Source organism: Canis lupus, chromosome 3 (assembly GCF_011100685.1).
Source record: "Canis lupus familiaris isolate Mischka breed German Shepherd chromosome 3, alternate assembly UU_Cfam_GSD_1.0, whole genome shotgun sequence".
In the NCBI taxonomy this organism is placed as follows: Eukaryota; Metazoa; Chordata; class Mammalia; order Carnivora; family Canidae; genus Canis; species Canis lupus.
The window spans coordinates 59,627,406-59,648,914 of NC_049224.1; the positions used below are offsets into that span (position 1 = coordinate 59,627,406).

The 21,509-nt window shown below is 55.7% G+C and overlaps 2 protein-coding genes across 2 annotated transcripts; one reads left to right on the top strand and one right to left on the bottom strand.

Moving 5' to 3' along the window:
- Nucleotides 1-2,387: 2,387 nt before the first annotated feature.
- Nucleotides 2,388-5,103, bottom strand: CCDC96 (coiled-coil domain containing 96). Its single transcript, XM_038533696.1, has 2 exons — nt 4,603-5,103; nt 2,388-4,545 (listed from the first exon to the last, which is right to left on the bottom strand). The coding sequence occupies exons 1-2, from the start codon at nt 5,101-5,103 to the stop codon at nt 3,295-3,297; spliced, it is 1,752 nt and encodes a 583-aa protein (XP_038389624.1). The 3' UTR covers nt 2,388-3,294.
- A 559-nt stretch (nt 5,104-5,662) lies between these two features.
- On the top strand, nt 5,663-19,853 carry TADA2B (transcriptional adaptor 2B). Its single transcript, XM_038533094.1, has 2 exons — nt 5,663-5,967; nt 17,371-19,853. The coding sequence occupies exons 1-2, from the start codon at nt 5,698-5,700 to the stop codon at nt 18,361-18,363; spliced, it is 1,263 nt and encodes a 420-aa protein (XP_038389022.1). The 5' UTR covers nt 5,663-5,697; the 3' UTR covers nt 18,364-19,853.
- Nucleotides 19,854-21,509: the final 1,656 nt, after the last annotated feature.

Below are 21,509 nucleotides of genomic sequence, written 5' to 3' on the forward strand. Positions count from 1 at the left end.
CTCCCTGCAAGGAGCCTGCTTCTCTGCCTGTGTCTCTGCCTCTCTTTGCGTATCTCTCATGAATAAATAAAATCTTTAAAAAAAAATAAAATAGAAGTTCCAAAATGAGGTGTGTTAACTCTGCTGTGATTTTATCAGACAGGCATCCCCAATCAGTGGCAAAAATCTAAATTATGGCTTCAGACCAACTTATAGAAAAAGCAGGTTTCTCCACTTAGGTAATTTTAAAATCTCAAACGTGGTAAGTCACCAGAAACAACTTTCACCTACCAATGAAAGCGGTTTCCTTTTCAGATGCCTTCGCAAATTGTACATAGGTTGTGATTCCCTTCCTGCCCTTGCTGTGACAGCTGCCCGTGACACCGAGGGGAACACTTCCAACTCAGACCAATTTTAAAAAGAAGTCATGAGGGCAGCCTGGGTGGCTCAGTGGATTAGCGCTGCCTTCAGCCCAGGTCATGATCCTGGAGACCTGGGATCGAGTCCCACATCGGGCTCCCTGCATGGAGCCTTCTTCTCCCTCTGCCTGTGTCTCTGCCTCTGTGTCTCTCATAAATAAAATCTTAAAAAAAAAAAAAAAAAAAAAAACAAAACACAGTCGTTTCACGTAACGCCTCAGATTTTATTGTGCCTCTATTTTGCAGGCCCTCTCTATTGGCAAGGAGATGACAAAAATCTTTAGCCTTTGATTTCAGAGATTTCTAGTCCAGCTGCCCCATCTTATCTTTCTAGAGGGAGGGAGGCTACCTGCTAGAATGGACTGTTTCCTCATTGGTTCTACTTCTGGAGAGCTCCTCTTTCTACCTGTGATTATTTTGTCTCATATAGGACTTAGCAGCAGCTGCCTACCCTAGGCATTCAAACAACACTTAGGGCCAGAAAATGAGAATGCCATGACGTTGGCGTGTTCATAAGCCAACAAACTATTGAGCATTGATTATGATTACGTGCTAGGCATCGTGCTGGCTCCGAGGGAGAATGGAAGTCCTTACTTCCCGGGCCTCTGTCTCACTGGGGCCCAGTGGGTGAAGCACACAGTCACAAAGCAGTGGGTCGGAGACTGGGATGGGGCACGCCAGTAAGACTTGGGGCGGCAGGGGTGGTGTCTGTGGCATCCTTCCTCAGAGGCGAGGTAAAGAAACACTTCATGAATGGGTTGCTATTTCGTGATCAGGAGCTTTCCTGTAATTTAATTAGAGGGAGCCTCATTATGAAGTAATCGACAGAAGATTATTTATCTTCTAATTAATTGTAACATCTCTAGCATGAGATAATGTGGTAATTTGAGAGAACACTGGTAATGTTGCAGCTGAAAGCAATGCCAGCTTCATCTGTCGCTGTATCTTGTGCTCTCAAGAGGCCTGTCTGTTCCGGGTTCGAGGTTGGTGAGGGAGTGCTTGGTTCAGGCTGGGTAATGGCCAGTGGGGCAAGGTCAGCTGAAAATACCTGCTCTCCCCCTAGTGAACCAAAGGGACAGATGGTCTTGCAATGACAGCTGCTTGCTTGGGGAAGGCCTCAAACACATTGTCAGGTTCACTTTGAAGCCTTCCCGGCCACAAGAACCCCCTGGGCCTGTGCAGCTTTTGGCAGGAGGCATAATAGAGCTGTATTTGGGGGTGGTTTCCTACTTTCCTTTGGACTTGATGAACAGGGTGGAGGGAAGATGACAATTGTAGAGGAGAAAGATGATGGGAGCGGGAAGTAGATGCGTTTTACACCCCTCATTGTTACGTCTGTGTGGTTGGTAAGTGTGATCCTATAAATGAGTGTAGTGTATCCAAGCTATGAAAGTCAGAAAAGGAATTTAGTCGTTTATTGGCTTCAAAGGGAACACATTTTATGAAACAATCGCATCACTAAAAGAGAAAGTAATTGTGTCATTCTCCCGAGGAACTGACCCATCTGCCTAGAGGGGGCTTCCTACCATTCTTTACAGGTGTTCAGCACCAAAAACTAGATCACCCTTCTTAGGACCTACTTAAGCTTAGGGATGGGAGAATGCTTCTGAACCCAAATCTGCACGTCCTAAAGTTCAATTTAAAATGAAAAAGAGGGATCCCTGGGTGGCGCAGTGGTTTGGCGCCTGCCTTTGGCCCAGGGCGTGATCCTGGAGACCCGGGATTGAATCCCATGTCGGGCTCCCGGTGCATGGAGCCTGCTTCTCCCTCTGCCTGTGTCTCTGCCTCTCTCTCTCTCTGTGTGACTATCATAAATAAATAAAAATTAAAAAAAAAAAACAATAAAACTTCCTTTAAAAAAAAATAAAAAATAAAATGAAAAAGAAATGAAAACAGGCCCCTAGCTCCAAGAGCATCAAGGAAAACTGGAAATGTAATCACTGATTCTGGATTAAAGAGGTAGACCTATCAGGTATTTCCTACACTGACACAAGGAATAACAGACATTTTAATATTTGATACAGAGTAAAATCATGTGCGGAGTGCGGTCCTGTTGCCAAGGTCCAAAAAAATCTTGCCCGGAACAAAAGGCTTACAGTCAACAGTCACTACTCTGCATATTTTGCACCTGACCAAACACTATACAATTATCATTTTGTCTTCATTGGAAAACAAAATGTCATGTTTTTGTATAGATAAATGCGTCTCTTTAGAAGATCCAAGAAAACGTTTCATTAGAATCGCAGATGGTCGTCGAGCCAGAAACAAACGTTTACGGTCAAGCCGACCGAGCCTCCTCTCCTGGAAAAAGGAAAGATGAACCTCAGCTCCTTTTCCTAGTTATCATTTCTCCTGTCTGCCTCATCCTGTTCATTACCTCAAAGCTGGTGCTGCTTACATACGTTAGATTCATCTGAGGAAATTAGCGAGCTTTGAGTTGAGGATGCGACTCAGGACTACATTAATGAATTCAAAGGGGCTTTAATAATTCACTTAATGCACAGGAACTTTCTTGGTCCCCTGCCCATTTGTAGAACCCTCTGACATATGGAAGAGGAACAATTTTCCTCAGGATCAGGTCCTTGAGATTATGGAATTGCTCAGATACAAAAAGGCTTCTGATAGCTTTTTATGAGCAGCCAGGTCCATGAAGTCATCCCTGTTGTTTCTCTGGACCTATTTTACATTTTACTCAACCCCACGTAAAACCGATTACTAACCCAGTTTTGTTCGGGACTCATTTAGAGGTTGAAAATGATGAGATTAATGCAAAATATAGCTCCAGTCCCAGGATCACAGGCCTTTTAAAGAAGGGCCATACATGGAGAATAAAAGTTAACTCAGGATAAAAGTTGCTGAGATCAAAGATGTTCTGGGGACTCTCCCATCGTCAGTGTTAAGATGGGAGAAAGGCTTTGGCTTCCCTGATCTTCTGCTTCACGCCCCTGCAGGACATAGTAAGCCCTGCGTGACGGCGTTTCAGGGACTCTAAACGCTGCTTGAGCAGTTCCGTCTTGTCCACCTTCTCTTCCATGTCCCGAAGGAGCAGCTCCTTGCCCAGAAGCCCACATTTCTGGTTCAGCTTGGTGTTGTCAACCCGCAGGCAGTCCCGGGCTTGCTTGGTCCTGGTCAGGATGTCCCTCCTCAGGGCCACCCGGGCCTCAATTTCCAAAAGCTGTGTCTTCTTGCATGCGTTTTCTACATCCACAAAATGTAACTTCTCCTTCACGTGGGTTATTATTTGCACATTGTTGGTCACCTTGTTGTGCAGTTTTAAAAGTTCCTCATTTCGCTCCTCGACTTTTTCATTGAAGGTCTGGTTCTCAATCTTAAGCTGCTCAAAATCAATGAGGAGCAGACCCTCCGTCAAGTCCTCCTGGGCCCTCATCCGGGTTTCAAAATGCATCAGGCTCTGCTTCAGCTGCACGTTCTCTAGTCGCACAGCACTCATCTCCTTCTCCTTCTTATCCTCCAGCGCCTGGATCTGCTCCACCTCCCGCAGAGCCGCCTGGCGACCGCCACGCATCCGACAGCTGCCCATGGCCTGCATCACCACCTGCTTCTTGAGCGCCTGGAAGCCTCGCCACTCCTTCTCCACCCTGGAGAGCTCCTCCCTGCACTGCTCCTTCAGCTGGCTCAGCTCCTGGTGATACCAGTCCAGGTCGTCTGTGCCCTGCTTCTTCAGCTCCTCCAGCATGGCCAGATGGTGGAGGTAGGCTTGCTCTTTCTCTGGGGCCTCTGGCTCCGGGCCCTTGTCGGGCACCTCGGCTGCTTCCAGACCCTTCTTCTTGCGCAGCGCCTCAGAGATCTTGTGCTGCAGGTACAGGTTGTAGCGCTGGTAGCTGCTGCGCTCCATCAGCAGCGTCTGGTACTGCTCCAGGAGCTCAGCGCGCAGCTGCTCTTCCTGCAGCCTCTGCATGTCCTCGGTCCACCCATCATCCTCGTCCACAGCCTCACCGCTCTGCTTTTCCTTGTCTTTCTCCGGGCTTCCTCGCTCGCCCCTCTCCTCGATTTCCTGGCTCTCCTCCCCCTCCTCCTCCCCGTCTCGCTCAGCCTCTTCCCGGCCGGCGGTGGACAGCGGCGGAGACACGGCCCAGGTGGCTTCCTTCCTCCTCCCCTCCACCGCCGGTGCTGCCGCCTCCTCCCCCTCCTCCACGTCCTCCCCCGCCTCCCCCTCCCCCTCCGCCTCCTCCTCCCCCTCCGCCGTGTCCTCCGCCTCCGCCGCCCGCTCCTCGGGCTCCGCGGGCCCGCCTTCGGGCCCCGGCTGGGCTGTGTCCTCAGGCCCGGTGTCGGCCGGCTCCCCGGGCTCCCCCGGCTCCGGTTCGGCCTCAGCCTCGGCCGGCTCCCCCGACTCCCCGGGCCCCGCCTCGCCCGCAGCCTCGGTGGCAGCCGGCGGCTCCCGGGGCTCGGCGGGCTCGGCGGGCTCGGCGGACTCGTGCTCGGCGGCGCCTCCTTCGGAAACCTCTACGGTCCCCGGCTCCGGCTCCGGCTGCGGCCCCGGCTCCGGCTGCGGCTGTGGCTCCGGCTGCGGCCCCGGCTCCGGCCGCGGCTCCGGCTCCGGCTCCGGCTGCGGCCGCGGCCCCGGCGGTTCGGCCGGGGAATGGGGGCCAGAGATGGCCTTGGTCCCGGACGGCCCCGAGGACAGGCTCCCCACATCTCCGCCTTCGCCCCTGGGGTCCCGGGGCTGCTCGCGGCCGCCGTCCATCTCCCAGCCCCTCGGCCGGCCCGGCGGATCCCCGACGCCAGCTGTTGGGTTTCCAGGGGCAACCAGGGGCGCGCGCGGTGGGCCCGCCGATTGGCCAAAGGGCAGGCCGACGCCCGGCCCCTTCGCCCCGCCTCCGGAGGGAGCGGGCCAATGGGAGACCGCGAGCGGGCGGCGGGAGGCGTTGATTGGAGGAGGGCGCGGGCTCGCGCCGCGCGGCCTTCCCGCCCATTTCCCAGCGCCCCGCCTGGGGCCGGGAGGCCGAGAGGCGCGGGGAGGGGCGGGCGGCCGGCGGCGAGGGGCGCGCAGGCGCAGGCGGCGGGCCGGGTCCCCGCGAGGTGGCGCGCGCGGGGCGCCTGCGCGGTGCGGCGGCGGCGGCGGCGGCGGCGGCGGCGGCGGCGGCCGGGCGCGAGGGCGCCTGCGTGCTGAGGCGGGACGCGGCCCGGCGGGCCGGCTCCGGCGGCGCCTGGGCGGGGCGGCGCGGTGGCGGCGGGCGCGGGTGGCGGTTGCTCGAGCGCGGCGGCGGGCGCGGGCGGCGGCGCGCTGACGGCGGCGGGCGCGGGCGCGGGCGCGGGCGCGGGCGGCGGGCGGGGGAAGATGGCGGAGCTCGGTAAGAAGTACTGCGTGTACTGCCTGGCCGAGGTGAGCCCGCTGCGCTTCCGCTGCACCGAGTGCCAGGACATCGAGCTGTGCCCCGAGTGCTTCTCGGCCGGCGCCGAGATCGGCCACCACCGGCGCTACCACGGCTACCAGCTGGTGGACGGCGGGCGCTTCACGCTGTGGGGGCCCGAGGCCGAGGGCGGCTGGACCAGCCGCGAGGAGCAGCTGCTGCTGGATGCCATCGAGCAGTTCGGCTTCGGAAACTGGGTGAGCGGCGACGGCACCTGCTCGCGCCGGGCTCGGCCGGGGGCGGGGGCTCGGCGGGCGGGAGGCGCGCCGGGGCCGGGGTGGCGCCCGCGGGAGGGCCGGTCCTGCCCGGAGCTGCCGGGTCCCGCCCGGAGGGGGCCCTGCGCGCCCTCGCGCCCCGGCTGCCCCTGCCCGGCTGTCAGGGCGGGTGCCCGGCGCCGCAGGTCCCCGGTTGTGCCGGGCTCCCCGCCGGGCCGGGCCGTCCCGGAGGAGCGCTCGGAAGCCCTGAACAAAGGAGCACGGAGCTCGGGCGTTGGTCCCGGGCTTCGCCCCCGCCGCGGGGGCTGTGCGGAGGCCGGGCCGGGCGTGGAGGGCGAGGGGGCTCCTGTAGGCCAGCGGGGCAGCGAGCTGGGCCCCGCGGGAGACGCGGAGGCAGCCCCCCCGCCCACGGGACAGGAGGCTGCGGGCCTCGCGGCCAAGAGGGTGTCCACCTGCAGGCACCCGCGGAAGCAGGGAGGGGACACAGGACCCCGGACCCTTCCTCCCGAGGTCCTCCTGCTTCCCTGAATCAGGACTCACTTGGTTTGGCTGCCGTGTCTCCAGCAGCCCGCCCCTCCTCCTGGGCTCCCTGTGGAAGACTTTCCACACTTCTTCCCTCATGCCCAAGCCTGGCCTGCTTTCCTTTCCATAAAGTGAGCCAGCCTTCGGGGGCAAACCCCCCCCTTCTGCGGCCCAGGAATCCTTGCTCTTCTCTCAACTCTGCAGAGATGCACTGCTCCGCGGATCCGCACCTGAGCGCCCACATGGTGACCGCCATCCTCTGAAATCCTCTTTTTGTCTAGAAGTGCCTTGGTGCACCTCGGGCCTCAGCTCTGTGCTCATTGTACAAGGGCTCTGTGGAAAGAAGGGCAAGGGGCTCGTCTCGTCTTCAAGGGGCTTACAGTGTCAGAACCGTTTGAGTTCCAGCCTTCCACAGAGAGCTGCTGGCGGACCTCCTCGCTGCTGAGCCCAGACCCAAATCTCCCACCACCTCACGCAGTTACGCAGACTGCAGACTCACGGCCATCCCTCCTCAGGTCCTCCTTCCAGGCTGCTGCGCCTTCGCCAGCGTATGTCCAGAATCTAACCAGAGCTCACGACCTTAGTCCAGGCTGGTGTTTATCTCTTGACCACTTCTGGGGCCTCCCAACTGGTCTTCCTGCTTCATCCCAGTGCCCTCCAGCCCATTCCGAAAGCCATAATCAGAGTGATCTTTGAAGACATGTCGCATCACATCAGCCTTCAGTGGCTTCCAGGCCTCCTTAGGTTAAATTTCAGGGCCCACGATGATCTCAGCTGTTACTCCCTTGATCATTTTTTATTTCGTCTGCTTAGAGTGCCCTTCTTCCAGATCGTGGCTCGTGACAGGCCTTTCTGCTTCTGTCTCAGTGCCTCCAAGAGGCTTCCTCTCTCCACTCCATTCTCACAGCCCTTATCTCTACAGCCCTTGCTAAAAATAGCTGAGGTGGCCTGAGAGCTTCGCTGAGTGCCAGGCACTGTGCTGGGCAGCACGTGTCTTGTGACCTCTTCCCGGCGGCCCCGTGCAGCAGGCTTTGAACCGAATAGTTTGACGTCAGAGTCTGCTCCCTGCAGCTCGTCTACCCTGCCTTCTCTGCGACTCTGTGGGCACACAAGGGAGGACCAAGCCTCTTCAAGTGTGTTGGAGGAAGCGTGGGGCAGGAAGGGGGGCATTCTCTAAAGCAGTGGTTTCGGAACTGGCCTGTCCATAGGAATCACCTGGGGAGCCTGTTAAAATGCAGATTCCTACTCCAAGCTAGCAGCAATCTCAGCCATTGCAGGAGACAGAGCTGGAGGAGAGGGACTTGGGCCTGGGTGCTGAGGGTCCTCTCTGCTGAACCCACAGTGGGTGCTGGAGAACCCATGGTGGGTGCTGGGGGAGGCCGGAGATTCTGCATGCTAACCGCGCCTGGAGCGCTGCCAGGCTGCGGGCTCTAGAATCTAGCTGTGCTCTCTTGGGCCACCTGCTTTCGCCGCTAGACTCCATTGTGCTTCACCCGAGGCGCTCCGCAGCTCTGAGATGTGCAGTGCCCTTCCAAGCAGATTCCCAGATGTGTGCCCCTAAGGGGTATGCCCCATGGACACCCTGTGTAGCCTGTGCCAGTCCTGAGTGACAAGTTAAAATACTTGTCTAGGATGCCCTGGCTTTACCATGAGAAAAGGTATCAGTTGCAGGCCTGATTCCCAAGTCTGGGCCTTAACCTCTTGGTGTAAGACCATTAACTACAGTGGGGCAGAGGCTGGGAGCTTACTGGTGCAGCTAAAGGTATGGCTAGCCTGGAAGGACTCCTCAGGGGAGCAGAGTGTTGACCTGGTTCAGTGGGTGGTCCACGTATGGGATGAGAAGCGGGGAGGTGACCCGGGGGCGGGGTGCAGTGTGGAGAGAGAGCACACAGGTCAGTGGCAGTGATGTAGAGGAAGGTGAGCCCGTCCGCTCTCATTTTTCAGTTGGCACATGTGACCTGCCCCCTTCGGGTGGCACTGCTTTGTGTGGGATTCATGGGGGTGGGGCGGTTTCAGCAGGCCTGGGGGAGAGGCTGCAGCTGAAGGCTGGGGCCATTTGCTCACATTCTTCCTGGGGCTGAAGTATGGGGTCCTCCAGGTGTGGGTGTGGCTGAGGGATGCTCGCTGTGAGCCCGGAAAGCTCTGACACCAAGCCCATGCCTTTGAGGGTGGGTATGGAGATGCCTGTGAATAGGACAGTGGGAAAGGGTTGGCAGGTGGACAATGAGCCAGTCACATAACCGGGGGTATTGAGAGCCTCGACGCAGCCGGTTTTGTGGTGGGTGCTACTTACGTTCAGAGTTAGAAGTTCCAGATCTCGCTGGAGAGTGCTGTGGTTGCTGAAGGAACGTGGCAGAGCCAGAAGTTGATGCAGGTCCTCTGACTCCATGCCCATAACCATCTTTTTCACTGGTTCACTGAGTGTGGGCAGACTCCCCTGAGGTGTCTCAGATTCCTGGGGGCCTCCTGGATCTCCTGAACTGGCATCTGTGTGCGTGAGGTCTGGAAACGTTTATAGAACGACACCCCCCGCCCCCACCCCACGCAGTTCCGATGGGGCCCTTGGAGCCCTGTTGGGGAAGCATGGAGACCTTCACTTCTCCCCGAGGCAGGAGGCCCTTCCGAGTATTGGTGGGAATGGCCCATCACAGGCCCATCCTGCCAGCCTCCCGACCCAGGGTTCTTAGTTGCTGTTAAGGAGGGGGGGGGGGCGGTAAAGGAGGAGCCTGAGTGGAGAAAGTAGCTAGAAGCGATAGGGTTATGCAGGGCAGTGGTTTTCAAACTGCAGCATGCTTCACAACACCCTGGAGGGCTTGTGGAAACACAGGTCGTGCCCAGCCCCCCTCCCAGCTCTGCGTTGGTAGATCTGGTCTGTCTGGGGTCCACATGAGAATTTGCCTTTCTAACAACTTCTTCCGGTCATGCTGGTCCAGGGACCCTACTTTCAGGCCATCGATGTGGAATAAGGCATGCCACTTTTTTGTTGTAAAATATACATAACATTATTTTACCCATTTGTCTTAAGTGAGCTCTATGCCCATCGTGGGGCTCGAACTCACAACCCTGAGATCAAGAGCCTCAGGCTCTACCAACTGAGCCAGCCAGATGCTCCTTGTTTTAACCATTTTTAAGTGTCTGGTTCAGTGACATTAAGTACATTCACACTCTTGGGGCCCCATCACCACCATCTGTCTCCAGAACTTTCTCATCATCACAGACAGAACCTGTTCCTGTTCTGCAACTCCTCCCGCTCCCCCCCCCCCCCCCGACCATCCTTGGGGGCACCTACCACCCTGCCTTGGGTCTGTTTGAATTGACTGCTCTGGAGACCTCACATAGAGGAATTCTAGAATATTTGTCCTTTTGTGATTAGTTTGTTTTGCTCAGCCTAACACCCTCAAGGTTCACCCATGCAGTGGGTGTCACAGTGTCCTGGTTGTCAATGGTTGAACAACACTGCACTGTTTTTCCATCCATCTGGCTGCCGTGCATGTGGCTGCTCCGGCCTCTGACTGTGGGCGTCTGCTGGGCAAGCATAGGTGCGCACAGGTCTGCTGGAGCCCGTGATTGCCATTCCTGTGGCTCAGTATCTGGATGTGGCCTGGCAGGGCCACCTGTTTACCATCTTGAGGCCCCATTCTGCTCTTAGGCATGTCGTGAGGCTCTCTCTTGGGTTTATCTGACCAGAAAGGCTTCTGTCTCTTGGAGGGCCAGTCACAGTTGTGGGAGCTGGTGTATTCTCAGAGGTTAGAGAGGAGGTCAGGGAACCTGGCAGTGAGGCCTGCGGGACTCTCCAGGTAAACAGATCCAGTGAACAGGAGCCGTGGCCAAGGTAAGGAGGGTCCTTGGAATGGCTGGTGACCTGTAAGGACAGAGGACAGCCACTGTTCAGAGGACAAGCCACTCTTCGTCATCATCTGATGTGGGGCGTGGCACCGACCACCCGTGTGTGTGTGTGTGTGTGTGTGTGTGTGTGTGTGTGTGTGTTCGTTCGTTCACACCCCCCCCCCCCCCCAGTGAGGCAGGTGGCTGTCCTCTTCCCTCTGAGGATGACCAGACTGCATCTAGAGCAACATAGGGGTCAGCCAGGAGAGGAGGGCAAGGTTGGTGACTGGTCAGGTGACACTGGGCCCCGCGGGTGCTTGTCCCCCAGCCCAGGAGGAACAGGCGGGTGCCCCGCTGAGCTCCCTGCACAGACACTGCCCAGGAGGGAGGCCACAGGGCTCTGGGCTGCTGCTGGATCTCCTGCTGCCACGGAGGCCGGCCCCTCCTCTTCCCTCTGGGCCTGAGCAGTCCCTCCTTGTCCCCTCCTTGTCCTTTAGGACAGAGCACCTCCCCCTGCTTCTCGTTCTTCCCGGTGCAGGCCTTGCTCCCTCCTGCTGCCTTGGGCTGCCACCTTGCCCAAGCTGCCCCCAGCTGTCCCTAAAGTCCCTGCTCACAGGCCCACTCTGTCTACAGACACTTCCCCCCCGCCTCCACCCCAGAAGCCGCAGGTTGGGGTGCTGGGCCTTTTGGAAGCTTATGTCCCTTTGGAGCTTCTCGCTTTGAAGAAGAAGGAAGCCCCAACTCCAAGTGCAGCTCCCAAGCAGTGGGGAGGAGAGGTGGCCCAAGAGGGGGCCACAGTGGCCCTCGATGCTCCTACATGGCAAGGGCACTCTGAGAAGCTAAAGGTAGCTGGCATTTTGGTGAAGGAGGCGGTTTGTACGTGAAGACTGAATGTCACTCTGTGCCTGGGAGGAGGCAGCTAGTGCAGGGCCCCTGCCCTGTGCCCCAGACGACAGAGGTGGAGTGGCTGAGCAAGAAACATGGCATGGTGGTTCTGGGAGTGTGCCAGCCGGGTGTCTGGCCTTGCTCTGCCTTTTTAAAGGATCAGGAGGCATTTGATCACTGAGGTCTCCCTGTGGTGTGCACTGTGTCACCACCGTGTGAGAGACCCCGCGGCGACAGGGCCAAGTGCTCTGGAGCGGGACTTCTATGGAAACCCTGGGGGCAGTGTCACCTGAGGTGGCTGTTCAGCTGAGCAGTGGGGCGGGGGCCACTGATCCGGCCCATGGGGCTGCTGGGGGCCTGAGCTAGATGCTGCATGCAGCAGCACACACCTGCTCACTGTGACAGGTTTTATTTCCTCCTTATGAGGCCGTGTAATGGGAGAGATCGCAGGCCAGAGTGCTGGAGCCAGAACCTGCACCCAGCCCAGGGCAGGGGGGTTAGCAAGGCTCCCAGAGGGGATGACTCGGGTGTAGGGGAGGCCTGCATCCAGCCCTGGGGTAGAGGGGTCTAGCACAGGCTCTCAGAGGGGATGACCCGGGCGTGGGGGGGCCTGCACCCAGCCTTGGGGTAGGGGCTGCTACACAGGCTCCTGGAGGGGAAGACTTGGGCATGGGAGGTCTGCTCATGGCTTCCCAGTAGCAGCGTTAGAATGTGTGCATCACTTCTTCTACTGTAACCATCACTGGGCGGGTAGCAGTGGTGCTTCTGTGATTCAGATGAGGAGACGGAGGTATAGAGGTTAAGTCAGTTGTCAGGGGTCCTCAGCCGCTAGAAGCAGAGCTAGGACTGGAACCCAAGCCTGCGCACACAGAGAAAGGGTGCTTCCAGCAGGGGTTCCAGAGTGTGTGGGGTCTGGCTCAGGCCCTCAGAAAGCACACCACGCAGACCTACCTCACAGGGCAGGGCGGCCTGCACCCTCAGACTTCAGGGACTTCGTCCTGCTGAACAAACATTTCTGGGGCTAACATAGAGTTACGGACTCAAAGTCTGCCAAGTAAAGCTGTTAAAAGATTGAAAAGATGCAGTTAATAATCTGTCACCATTTCATAGGAAGAAAGATGATCTTAGTACTGCCCACATAGGAGCGATGCATCTGGGAATGAAGGACTGTCCTTTGAATGGAAAAGTTTAGCTCTAAGGGAAACCCTGGTGGCGTCCCTGGGTTTTTAAAATCTCCCCTTGACCGTGGGCTTGCCCAGTGTGAGAGGTGGTGGGTGCACTGATGGGAGCCTCTAAAGGTTGGTCATCAAGGAGTGACTCTGTGGGGTTTGCACTCGTGGGGAGGGTGTGCAGGCACAGCAGCAGCAGACATCTGGGCGCAAAGCGGGAGGCGGCGGCGGGTGTGTGCAGGCCGCGGCACCCGGGCAGGGAGCATAGCAGCTCCGGTGCGGCCCACACGTTTCCTGGACTGTCCTTCCTGTCTCTGCTCAGGTGCTGGCGGCCAGCTCCCGTGAGCCATGAAAAGGCCGGAAGGAGACCAGACCGGCCAGAGAAGCCAGGGGAGTCCTGACTTGCCGGGATGCTCACTTCCTGTCGTGGGGAGCCAGCATCCTGGTGGGGGTCGGGTGACCTCAGGGAGTAGTCGATGGCCCGTTCAGTATCCTACAGTGTATTTGCCTTCATTTCCCAAAGGGCTCTAGGGAAGCAGCATACTTCTCTTTATCTTTCTACAAGGGTGTTTGTTTTGTTTTGTTTTGTTTTGTAATTTTATGCTTTTGTGAGCACAAAGGAACAGAACCTGTGATTCGGTTTCTGTGGACTGTGGGCTACTTAGCCGTGTGCTGCTGTGTGTTGGGGAAAGCCAGCTGTAGGATACAGTTGTGTTCCTTGTTTAATTTTAGTTGTACTTGACTCAAACTTGTCTCACTAAATCTGTTATCCCCAAGCCCACTTTGGTGCTCCTGCCTGCCCATCTGTCTGCTTATCCATCTGCCTGCCTGTCATCCCCACCATCTGTCTGTCCATCCGTCTGTCATCTAGAGTAAGTGGAAACTGTGACCTTGAGCACGTGATGGGGAGGCCTGCCCTCCCAGTGCTCTGCTGCTGTCATATGTGACACGAGTACAGTGATGGGACCTTCGTGCCCCTCGCAGGAGGTGGGCAGATCTCGTGTGACTACTGCCACATGAGGATGGGAGAAGACACAGAGTGTGGTGGGCAGCCTGCAGGCCTGGGGTTGGGTGCTGTAGCTCCTGCTATTTATAATCATCTTTGAGAGTATGTGTCTCACTGTAATTTAGCTCCATCAAACCTGTCGGTCCTCTGGATTCTTGTTGGAACCAGAGCTGTGTATTGCTCTCATTTAGACTGTTCCATGGTGATCTTACTCTGTTTCAAAGTGATTGAAAAATTAGGGTTTTGTGTGTTTTGCTGGGCCTTTCTCAGTGGTCATGAAACTGACATGGTGGCTCCTGGGGGCGAGTCGCCTCAGCGGCAGTTCATGGCCAGTGTCCGTGCTGGCCTCGGCCTTTCAGCTGTTGTTGGGCAGCAAGTAAGCTTGACTGATGATGGCGATTCCTAGGCTCCTGGTGACGAGGCGCTAGCCACTTTGATCTGTGGCTTCATACATACTTATAACCAGGGCCCATCCGAGAGCCAGAGTCCTCCTGTTTATGCAGAGAGGGTCTGGGCCACCGAAGTGCCGGTGTACTCGTGCAGCTAGCTGGCCTGCCCACTGGCCGGGTGTGGGGCCCAGGCTGCGGGCGTGAAGTGGGAGAGATGCCTTGTGTTCCCAGCTGCTGTTGCCAGTCACCCTGCGTCCCTGTGGCCCTAGAAGGTGAATGTTCGCAGAACAAGACATGGCTGTGGTACCTGCCTGTGGCCGTAGTAGAGCAACCCGTCCCACCATGGCCAGGGGAGCTTTTCCACACAGCAGGAGAGTCATCACTTGAGTACTCTGTTTTCGTTTCTTATATTTAGATGTAAATCTCAGACTTCTAAACAGATAAGTATAAGGAAGAATTTAACTTTACTTTTTTAGGGGCACCTAGGTGGCTCAGTCGGTCAAGTGTCCAGCCCTTGATTTTGGGTCAGGTGGTGATCTTAGGGTTGTGAGGTTGAGCCCTGAGTTAGGCTCTGTGCTCATTGTGGAGTCGGCTTGAGATTCTCTCTCTCCTTCTGCCCCTCCTCTACCTTACTTTTTCTCTTTCTCTACAAAAATAAAAATTTAACTTTATTTTTAAAACAATTTCTTTTTTATTATTTTTTAGAACAATTTTTATTTTAGATTTACTCAAAATGAAAAAGTGGTATGCAGAGTTCCTGTATATATTCATCCTATAAGCCTCCTGAAATATTAGCATCTTGCACAGGTACTGTGTGGTTCCAGAGAGTAGGATGCTGACGCTGACTCAGAGCCATTCACTTCTGCACAGACTGGCCTGGGGTCCCACCCAGGAGCCCGCAGTGATGTCGCTGACTTGTCTCCTCCAGTCCCAGTGGTTGTCTCTTGTGACTGTGACACGTTTGAGGAGTGCTGGCTGGTATTTTGTAGAATGTTCCGTAATTCAGGTTTGGCTACTGTGTGCTGGTGCTGAGGTGCCTGGTTCTGGGCCTGCAGCCGTGAGTAGAGTGGGACAGGGTCACTCTTCAAACACTCCTCCCATTGGGGGATTTCTCCTTACAGTTTAGAATTGGACACAATATAAAGATGAAAACAGGCCATAAGCAGGTGCTTAAGCACAGTGGAGTGGCTCCTTCCCAGCTCAGCCCTGCTGTGCTAGGTGGCCTCTATAGTGTCTGGTGGCACAAGCACATAGCATCTTGTCTTCCAGACCTTTTGCACAACAGCAGTGATGAGTACACCCTCTTTTGTGGTGTGTTTCCAGCTGCCTTGCGTGTGAGAGGGACCAGTTGCTGGGGAAGGGCAGTGTGTCCCGTGTGTCCTGTGTGTCCCTACTTGGCTCACTGTTCTGAGGCTGCCTTGCGGTTTCCATTCTCTGCTCTTGTTCCCACAGTGTCAAAGTTGATGGGAAGAACCTCCGACAAATTACATACTTTGGTTTGGTCAGTTATGATTTAACTTTACTAGTAAGAATCCTTCTGTTTTTCAGGATTTAAGTTTTATCTGAAATGTGCTCTGAGCATCCAGTGATTTTTGACAGGCAGATGGCTGAGATTCAGGGTGAGCATTTTGTTGGGAGGGCAGCTGGTGGTTCTATATCCTCATTGGGCAGCCCGCTCTACAGGTCTTCTCATGGGGCCAGGGGTGGGGGCAAGGCCTGGGGCCCAACCGCCTACCCAGGCAAGCCTGGACTTGCAGCCTAGGCACCCCCACCCCAGCCTCTGGTGAAGGGGCACCCCAGGTATCGCACCCAGGAGGCTCCCTGGACACTTGATTCTGAATCTGTAGTGGCTGCAGGCTTGTACAGAAGCTACAGTGAGGAGTGGAGAAGTCCGTTGGCAAGGCTAGGCCATACCTCTGACTGCACAGTCAGGCACTGGAAGCTCAGACCAAGCACTTGGGCATTTCCACTCTCTGGACACCATCATGAGAAAGTCCTTTCCTCCTGAAAGAGCAGGTGTCAGGGATGGTATTTTTCCAGCAGAGCTCATCAGGGTGGAAGGATGCCCACCAGCCTTCTGGCCACTCTAAGTGGGACCTGAGCTGGGTCCCTCACTTGTGCAGAGTCCACTCCAGTGCACCAAGCCTCTACACCTTCTCAGTTGATGGTGCTTGGAGCAAGGGTAGGGCTGACTCCTGCCTCCTTTACTGGTACTAACTGGAGGCCCACAGATGGGAAGTGACCAGCTTGGGTCACACAGTGGCAGTGGATGCTGGGGACAGTTGTGACTTGGTTTTTTTTTTTGGTGATTTTTTTGTTTTTTGTAGGGTGGGGGGAGGCAAGTGTTCCCTGGGAAAATATAATGAACAGATTTGATGCAAGTAGTAATGTTTTAAAGAAGTTAACCTCGTACACAGTTCTTCCCCATAAGACCAGAATCTGGTGTGTACTCACCTTCCTTTTCTCCGATTCTCAGAAAGGGTTGTCCCCCCACTAGGTCCCAACACTGCCTGGGCCCCTGCCCTGGAGCCCTACCCTCAGCACTCCGCATCTGGGGGAAGAGTGCCAGGCACTCCGTGTGCCTGAGGCCAGACCCAGGAACGCTTCCCTCCCATAGCACCCAGTGAGTCATCTGTTGTCAGCCCGAGTTGATTGGCCGGTTTCTTGGAGTCCAGTTTAGCCTTTAGGGGTGCAGAGACCAACCTGATCTTGTGGGGGGTGAGAGTGTTGTGGCGCAGAGTGGCTCGTGTGGGGCCCCAGTGGCGGCCAGAGCCACAGAGCAGAGTGCAGGGTGAGCAGGGCTGGGGGCAGGGGGCTGAGTGGCTGCTGGTGAATGAGTGCGCATTTTGGGCAGCTACTTTGTGAAGTGGCTTTAGCGGTTGACTAAGGAAGAGGCCTCTTGGCAGAAGGAAAAGATTGGGGGAGTTGTATAATTTCCTCTCGTTAATAACCCTGGTGTTCATGGGTCACCTTCTGTAGGAGTGAGCAGCACTCGCAGTGTGTGGCAGGTTTCAGCTAGGGAACTATGGAGGCTGTCGTCAGTGACGGTCCCCACCCCTGCAAAAGGCATTTACCTGGTCCTCTGCTGCACCACCAGCCAGGAAAGGGACAGGCTGCCACCCCCTGCTCCCCTGGGGCCGTGTCCATTTTGGTTCCTAGAGGCAGGCAGCACTGCAGAACAGGTCTGTCCTGTGTTGGGAGCCACGGGTGGGGAGCCCTGGTGGCACCAAGAGAAGGCGGGGCACCTTGGGAGCTTGGGGGTCCCCCCCCCCTCCAGTGCAGGGTGGGGCCGCGGCCAATATATGTGAGCTCTGCTAGTCCTTTGTAAGAAGGACCCAGGAGAGATGTGGGTTCCAGAGTCAGTGCCCCTCCCGATCAGGCGGGGAGCCTCCCGGGCGGGATCTTCCCAGAGCACTAGCCCACCCCCGTGGCTCCTTCTAGGGTCTACAACCCTGTGGTGTGTCTGGCTCCAAAGAATGCGCCATCAAATACCCTTTGGGAGGGAGGATGACACGGACTGGAAGGGGTCCAGGACGGACCCTGGCGTTACCCTGACACTCGGAATAACCTGTAACCCCTGTCCTTATAGGAAGACATGGCTGCTCATGTGGGAGCTTCCCGCACGCCGCAGGAGGTGATGGAGCATTACGTAAGCATGTACATCCACGGAAACCTGGGGAGAGCCTGCATCCCTGACACCATTCCCAACCGGGTGACCGACCACACGTGCCCTGGCGGAGGCCCCCTGTCCCCCAGCCTCACCACCCCCTTGCCTCCCCTAGACATCTCGGTGGCCGAGCAGCAGCAGCTGGGCTACATGCCCCTGCGTGACGACTACGAGATCGAGTACGACCAGGACGCTGAGACGCTCATCAGCGGGCTCTCAGTCAACTACGACGATGAGGATGTGGAGATCGAGCTGAAGCGCGCGCACGTGGACATGTACGTGCGCAAACTCAGGGAGAGGCAGCGGCGCAAGAACATCGCCCGTGACTACAACCTGGTGCCCGCCTTCCTGGGCAAGGACAAGAAGGACAAGGAGCGGCCGGCCAAGCGCAAGGTCACCAAGGAGGAGAAGGAGCTGCGGCTGAAGCTGCGGCCGCTATACCAATTCATGTCGTGCAAGGAGTTCGATGACCTGTTTGAGGGCATGCACAAGGAGAAGATGCTGCGGGCCAAGATCCGAGAGCTGCAGCGCTACCGGCGCAACGGCATCACCAAGCTGGAGGAGTCCGCTGAGTATGAGGCGGCCCGGCACAAGCGCGAGAAGAGGAAGGAGAACAAGAGCGCCGCCGGTGCCAAGAGGGGCAAGGAGGATGGCAAGGACGGTGAGTTTGCAGCCATCGAGAACCTGCCAGGCTTTGAGCTCCTGTCGGACCGCGAGAAGGTGCTCTGCAGCTCCTTGAACCTGAGCCCCGCGCGCTATGTCACCGTCAAGACCATCATTATCAAGGACCACCTCCAGAAGCGACAGGGGATCCCCTCCAAGAGCCGCCTCCCAAGCTATTTGGACAAAGTCCTAAAGAAAAGGATTTTAAACTTCCTCACAGAGAGTGGGTGGATATCCAGGGATGCGTCCTGAAAGTGTGGGTTTGTGGGCAGCCACCAGGCGCTCTGAGCCCAAGGGACCCGGGCGAGGGAGGGAACATGCTTCCCCCCACTGTTGCTCCTTTTTTAAACAAAGCGAGTTCCTTTCTTTTAGGCTATAAATTCTTTTCCTGGTTCTCTGAAAGAAGCAATAGTAACGATTTTATGTCGGATCATGGGGGAAGCCGACATATGTATGTTTTAACTTAGTCCAAAAGTCATACCTTAAGATGACGATTTGCCTTTACATGTTCAGTTTGGGGACTATTATGAGATTGGGTCATTTCGTGTCTTCCCTTTGGTACGCAACTCTTGGGCTGCGGGTAAAAGGGGCAGCTTTCCGCCGGCCCCGGTAGCCAGCTTGACCCTGTGACATGATCTTTGGCTGGCTGCCGGGGGCACCCCTGGGCCCCTCCCCCCCCCCCCCCCCCCCCCCGGACACCCCAGCACAGCCCCAGCACGCCGCACTTTAGGTGGGGGCCAGGGTGGGGCAGGTGGGAGGTGAGGCTGGAGAACCACAGGATGCACAGGATGTTTCCTTGGGAGCCTTAGAGGAAGAGTCAGGTTGAAGTGTCCACGTGAGCTTCCCCCTGACTCTTGGCATTGAGAAGCTGGAGCTTGTCCTTTGGAGCCCCAAACTGCCCCTTGCCTCCTTTGCAGGGGGTAGAGCCTGCAGGCTCACCTCAGGCAAGCACCCAGCCTCTGGGCAGGCTCCCTAGTATGTGGAAGGGGCTCCAGAACTCTGAGCCAGCTTTCCAGGGGGCTGCTGCTTGCTGCTCCTAATACTTACAGGACTAAGTACCCCACTTACTTGGGAGAACTCATTTTAGAAAGTGGAATGCTGAGTTCTGGAGTCCACTTCCTCCAGGATTTTCACTGTGGTTGCAATAACCTTTTTCACCGAAGCTCTAGCCTTCTCCCTGCAAGCCTGGCTGAGCGTTGTATTTCAGGGGGTGTGCAGTGCTCTCTGCAGCCCAGCCAGGCTGGACTGGGCTACCCCACAGCAGGCTCTGGCCAAGCAGGAAGGGAGCCTTCAGGGTGAGGCACTGTGTGTGGCTTCTCCGGTCTCGGTGTTGGATCCCTCAGCTTCCACTCCGCTTCCGCCCAGCCCTACTGTTTCTGCAGGGGCCCTCTTCTGTCGGGGGACACGGTACCTTCCTTCTAGAACTTGAGTCAGTTCTTTGCCTTCCTGCTGCTCAGGGTTGGTTCTCATGGTGAAGATCCCACTTTAGTTGGGGTGACTACAGACCCCCAGCACTCCCATTCTTCGGGGAGCTCATCCTGCAGCTCCTGCCCCATAGCGACCAAGAGACTGTTTACCTCCCAGAATGTTTGGGCTTGAAATTAAAGTGAAGTTATTTGAAAGACAAAAAGACCCTCATCATTTCCAAGGACTTAATTAAGGTGCCTTTTCCTTTCTTTTTACATCCTCCTGTCCCCCAGGGTAAATTTTTCAGCATTAAATAAAACATTTCAAATACCTTGTCTGTGGCTTTAGTTGTAAAGTATACTGCATGCTGGCAGGAAGTGTTCCTGGTTAGCTCAGCCCAGGAGTTTGACAGAAGAAACAGCGAGCAGAGGTAGGACTCCTGAGGCCCCTCCATGTGTCCCCCTGCAGGGTAGCTGCTGTCCCCAGAGTGCCGGTTGGGTCTGCCACTGAGTGGTGATGGCGACGGGACTTCGTTTTTACAGGGTCTTAGCCAGTGGTTCTCACTTGGGCTTCCTAGACCAGCAGCGTCTCTGCCCTGGGAACCCGCTCGCAAACCTTAGTGGGGGGCCTTTGAGCCGCTGGGATGCTGGCTGGTTGAGCAGCGCTAGCTGTAGCTCCTCCGGGGCTTGTCGCTCACCTATTTCCTCCATCAGGTTCCTGGTTTGGTGAGGTTCTCAATTTGGTATTTTATTATGAAATGGTTGCCCAACTTAAGCTTGAGAAGCACAAGGTCCCTGTAAACGAGTGGCCCAGGCTGACACAGGCTGTCCAATGGGAAATTCTGTGCTTAAACAGGTTTTCAGTATGTTATCTTTTTGGGGGTATGAAGAATTTCTTTAGGTTTGACAGTCTTAAAATTCCATGAATGTTTAACTTAAAGTATTAGCAAGCTGTCACATGGAAAAGGTCACTTTGTCATTGGCTATCTCTTACCCCCTTCCCTCCAGCTCTGTGGGCCACATCAGGCCTTCTCATGGCCCTTAAACCTCCATATTTAAAATGTGTCCCCTTAATTCCCAGAAATTAGGGTTTTTCAAAATTTAAACTGTCTTGGAGTCCAAAAACCTAGATAATTCAGCCACTCAAAAGAATGCTCTCTGGATGGCCCACATTCCAAGGATATGTAAAAACGCTAACTACGATTTTTATCATTCTTTACACATTCAACAAGTTGGGAACAAAGCAGTGTCATTGCTGCATGTTGGCGTGAGCCAGCTTGCAGGGTTAGGACGGGGACAGCATGTGACAGATTTTAGCTCAGCACTTCTGTGTCAAACCAGTTTTTCCTCCAAAGTAGGAGTTAAATTTGCCATTAGGCAGAAATCCCTTCACACCTGCCCTCCTTCCCTGCAAGCAGCAGTTCAGCTGGGAAAGGGCAAGTCTTGCACAGATCCCGGTGGTGAAGGCCCAGTTGTCTGCACCAGATGTTGACGTCTGGGCTGAGGCCCGGCAAACCCTAGGCCCTGGACGGGAATGCGGTCACCAGGTCTGACCCCCCCAGTGGAGGCAAAGCACATCCCCATCTGCCTCTGCAGCCTCCCAGTGATGGTGGTTCCAGCTGGACAAGGGAAGGGCTGCACACACTCAGAGAAATTCACTTGAAAATTACTTTATATAGTTTCAGTTTCAAGGAGTTGCAGGAAGGTGAAAGGAGAGCCTCACAGCTACACAGATGAAAAGTGGAGCTCTGACCCCAGTTGGGTTTTCTCAGTGCACCACACTGCCTGCAGTTCTGGGGCAAGTTTTTGACCAAGAACTTGAGATTGCTTAAAGGAAAAGAAAAGAATATTTTGAAACGGTATAAATTAAAATTTTAATTTTAGGAATACTATCTATATCTGAAAATTACGAGTAAACTGCCCCACCTTCTTTATGCAGTGAATGAATTTAATAGCATTAACCTTCAATTGCAGAAGTACCTATTAGCAGAG

Excerpts from the sequence above, each read along its gene's own strand:
- CCDC96 (XM_038533696.1), bottom strand. The coding sequence starts at position 5,103 with ATGGACGGCGGCCGCGAGCAGCCCCGGGACCCCAGGGGCGAAGGCGGA. Across the intron at positions 4,546-4,602 it reads CGGCGGAGGCGGAGGACACG|GGGGAGGAGGCGGCAGCACC; the intron begins GCGGAGGGGGAG and ends GACGTGGAGGAG.
- TADA2B (XM_038533094.1), top strand. The coding sequence starts at position 5,698 with ATGGCGGAGCTCGGTAAGAAGTACTGCGTGTACTGCCTGGCCGAGGTG. Across the intron at positions 5,968-17,370 it reads AGTTCGGCTTCGGAAACTGG|GAAGACATGGCTGCTCATGT; the intron begins GTGAGCGGCGAC and ends CTGTCCTTATAG.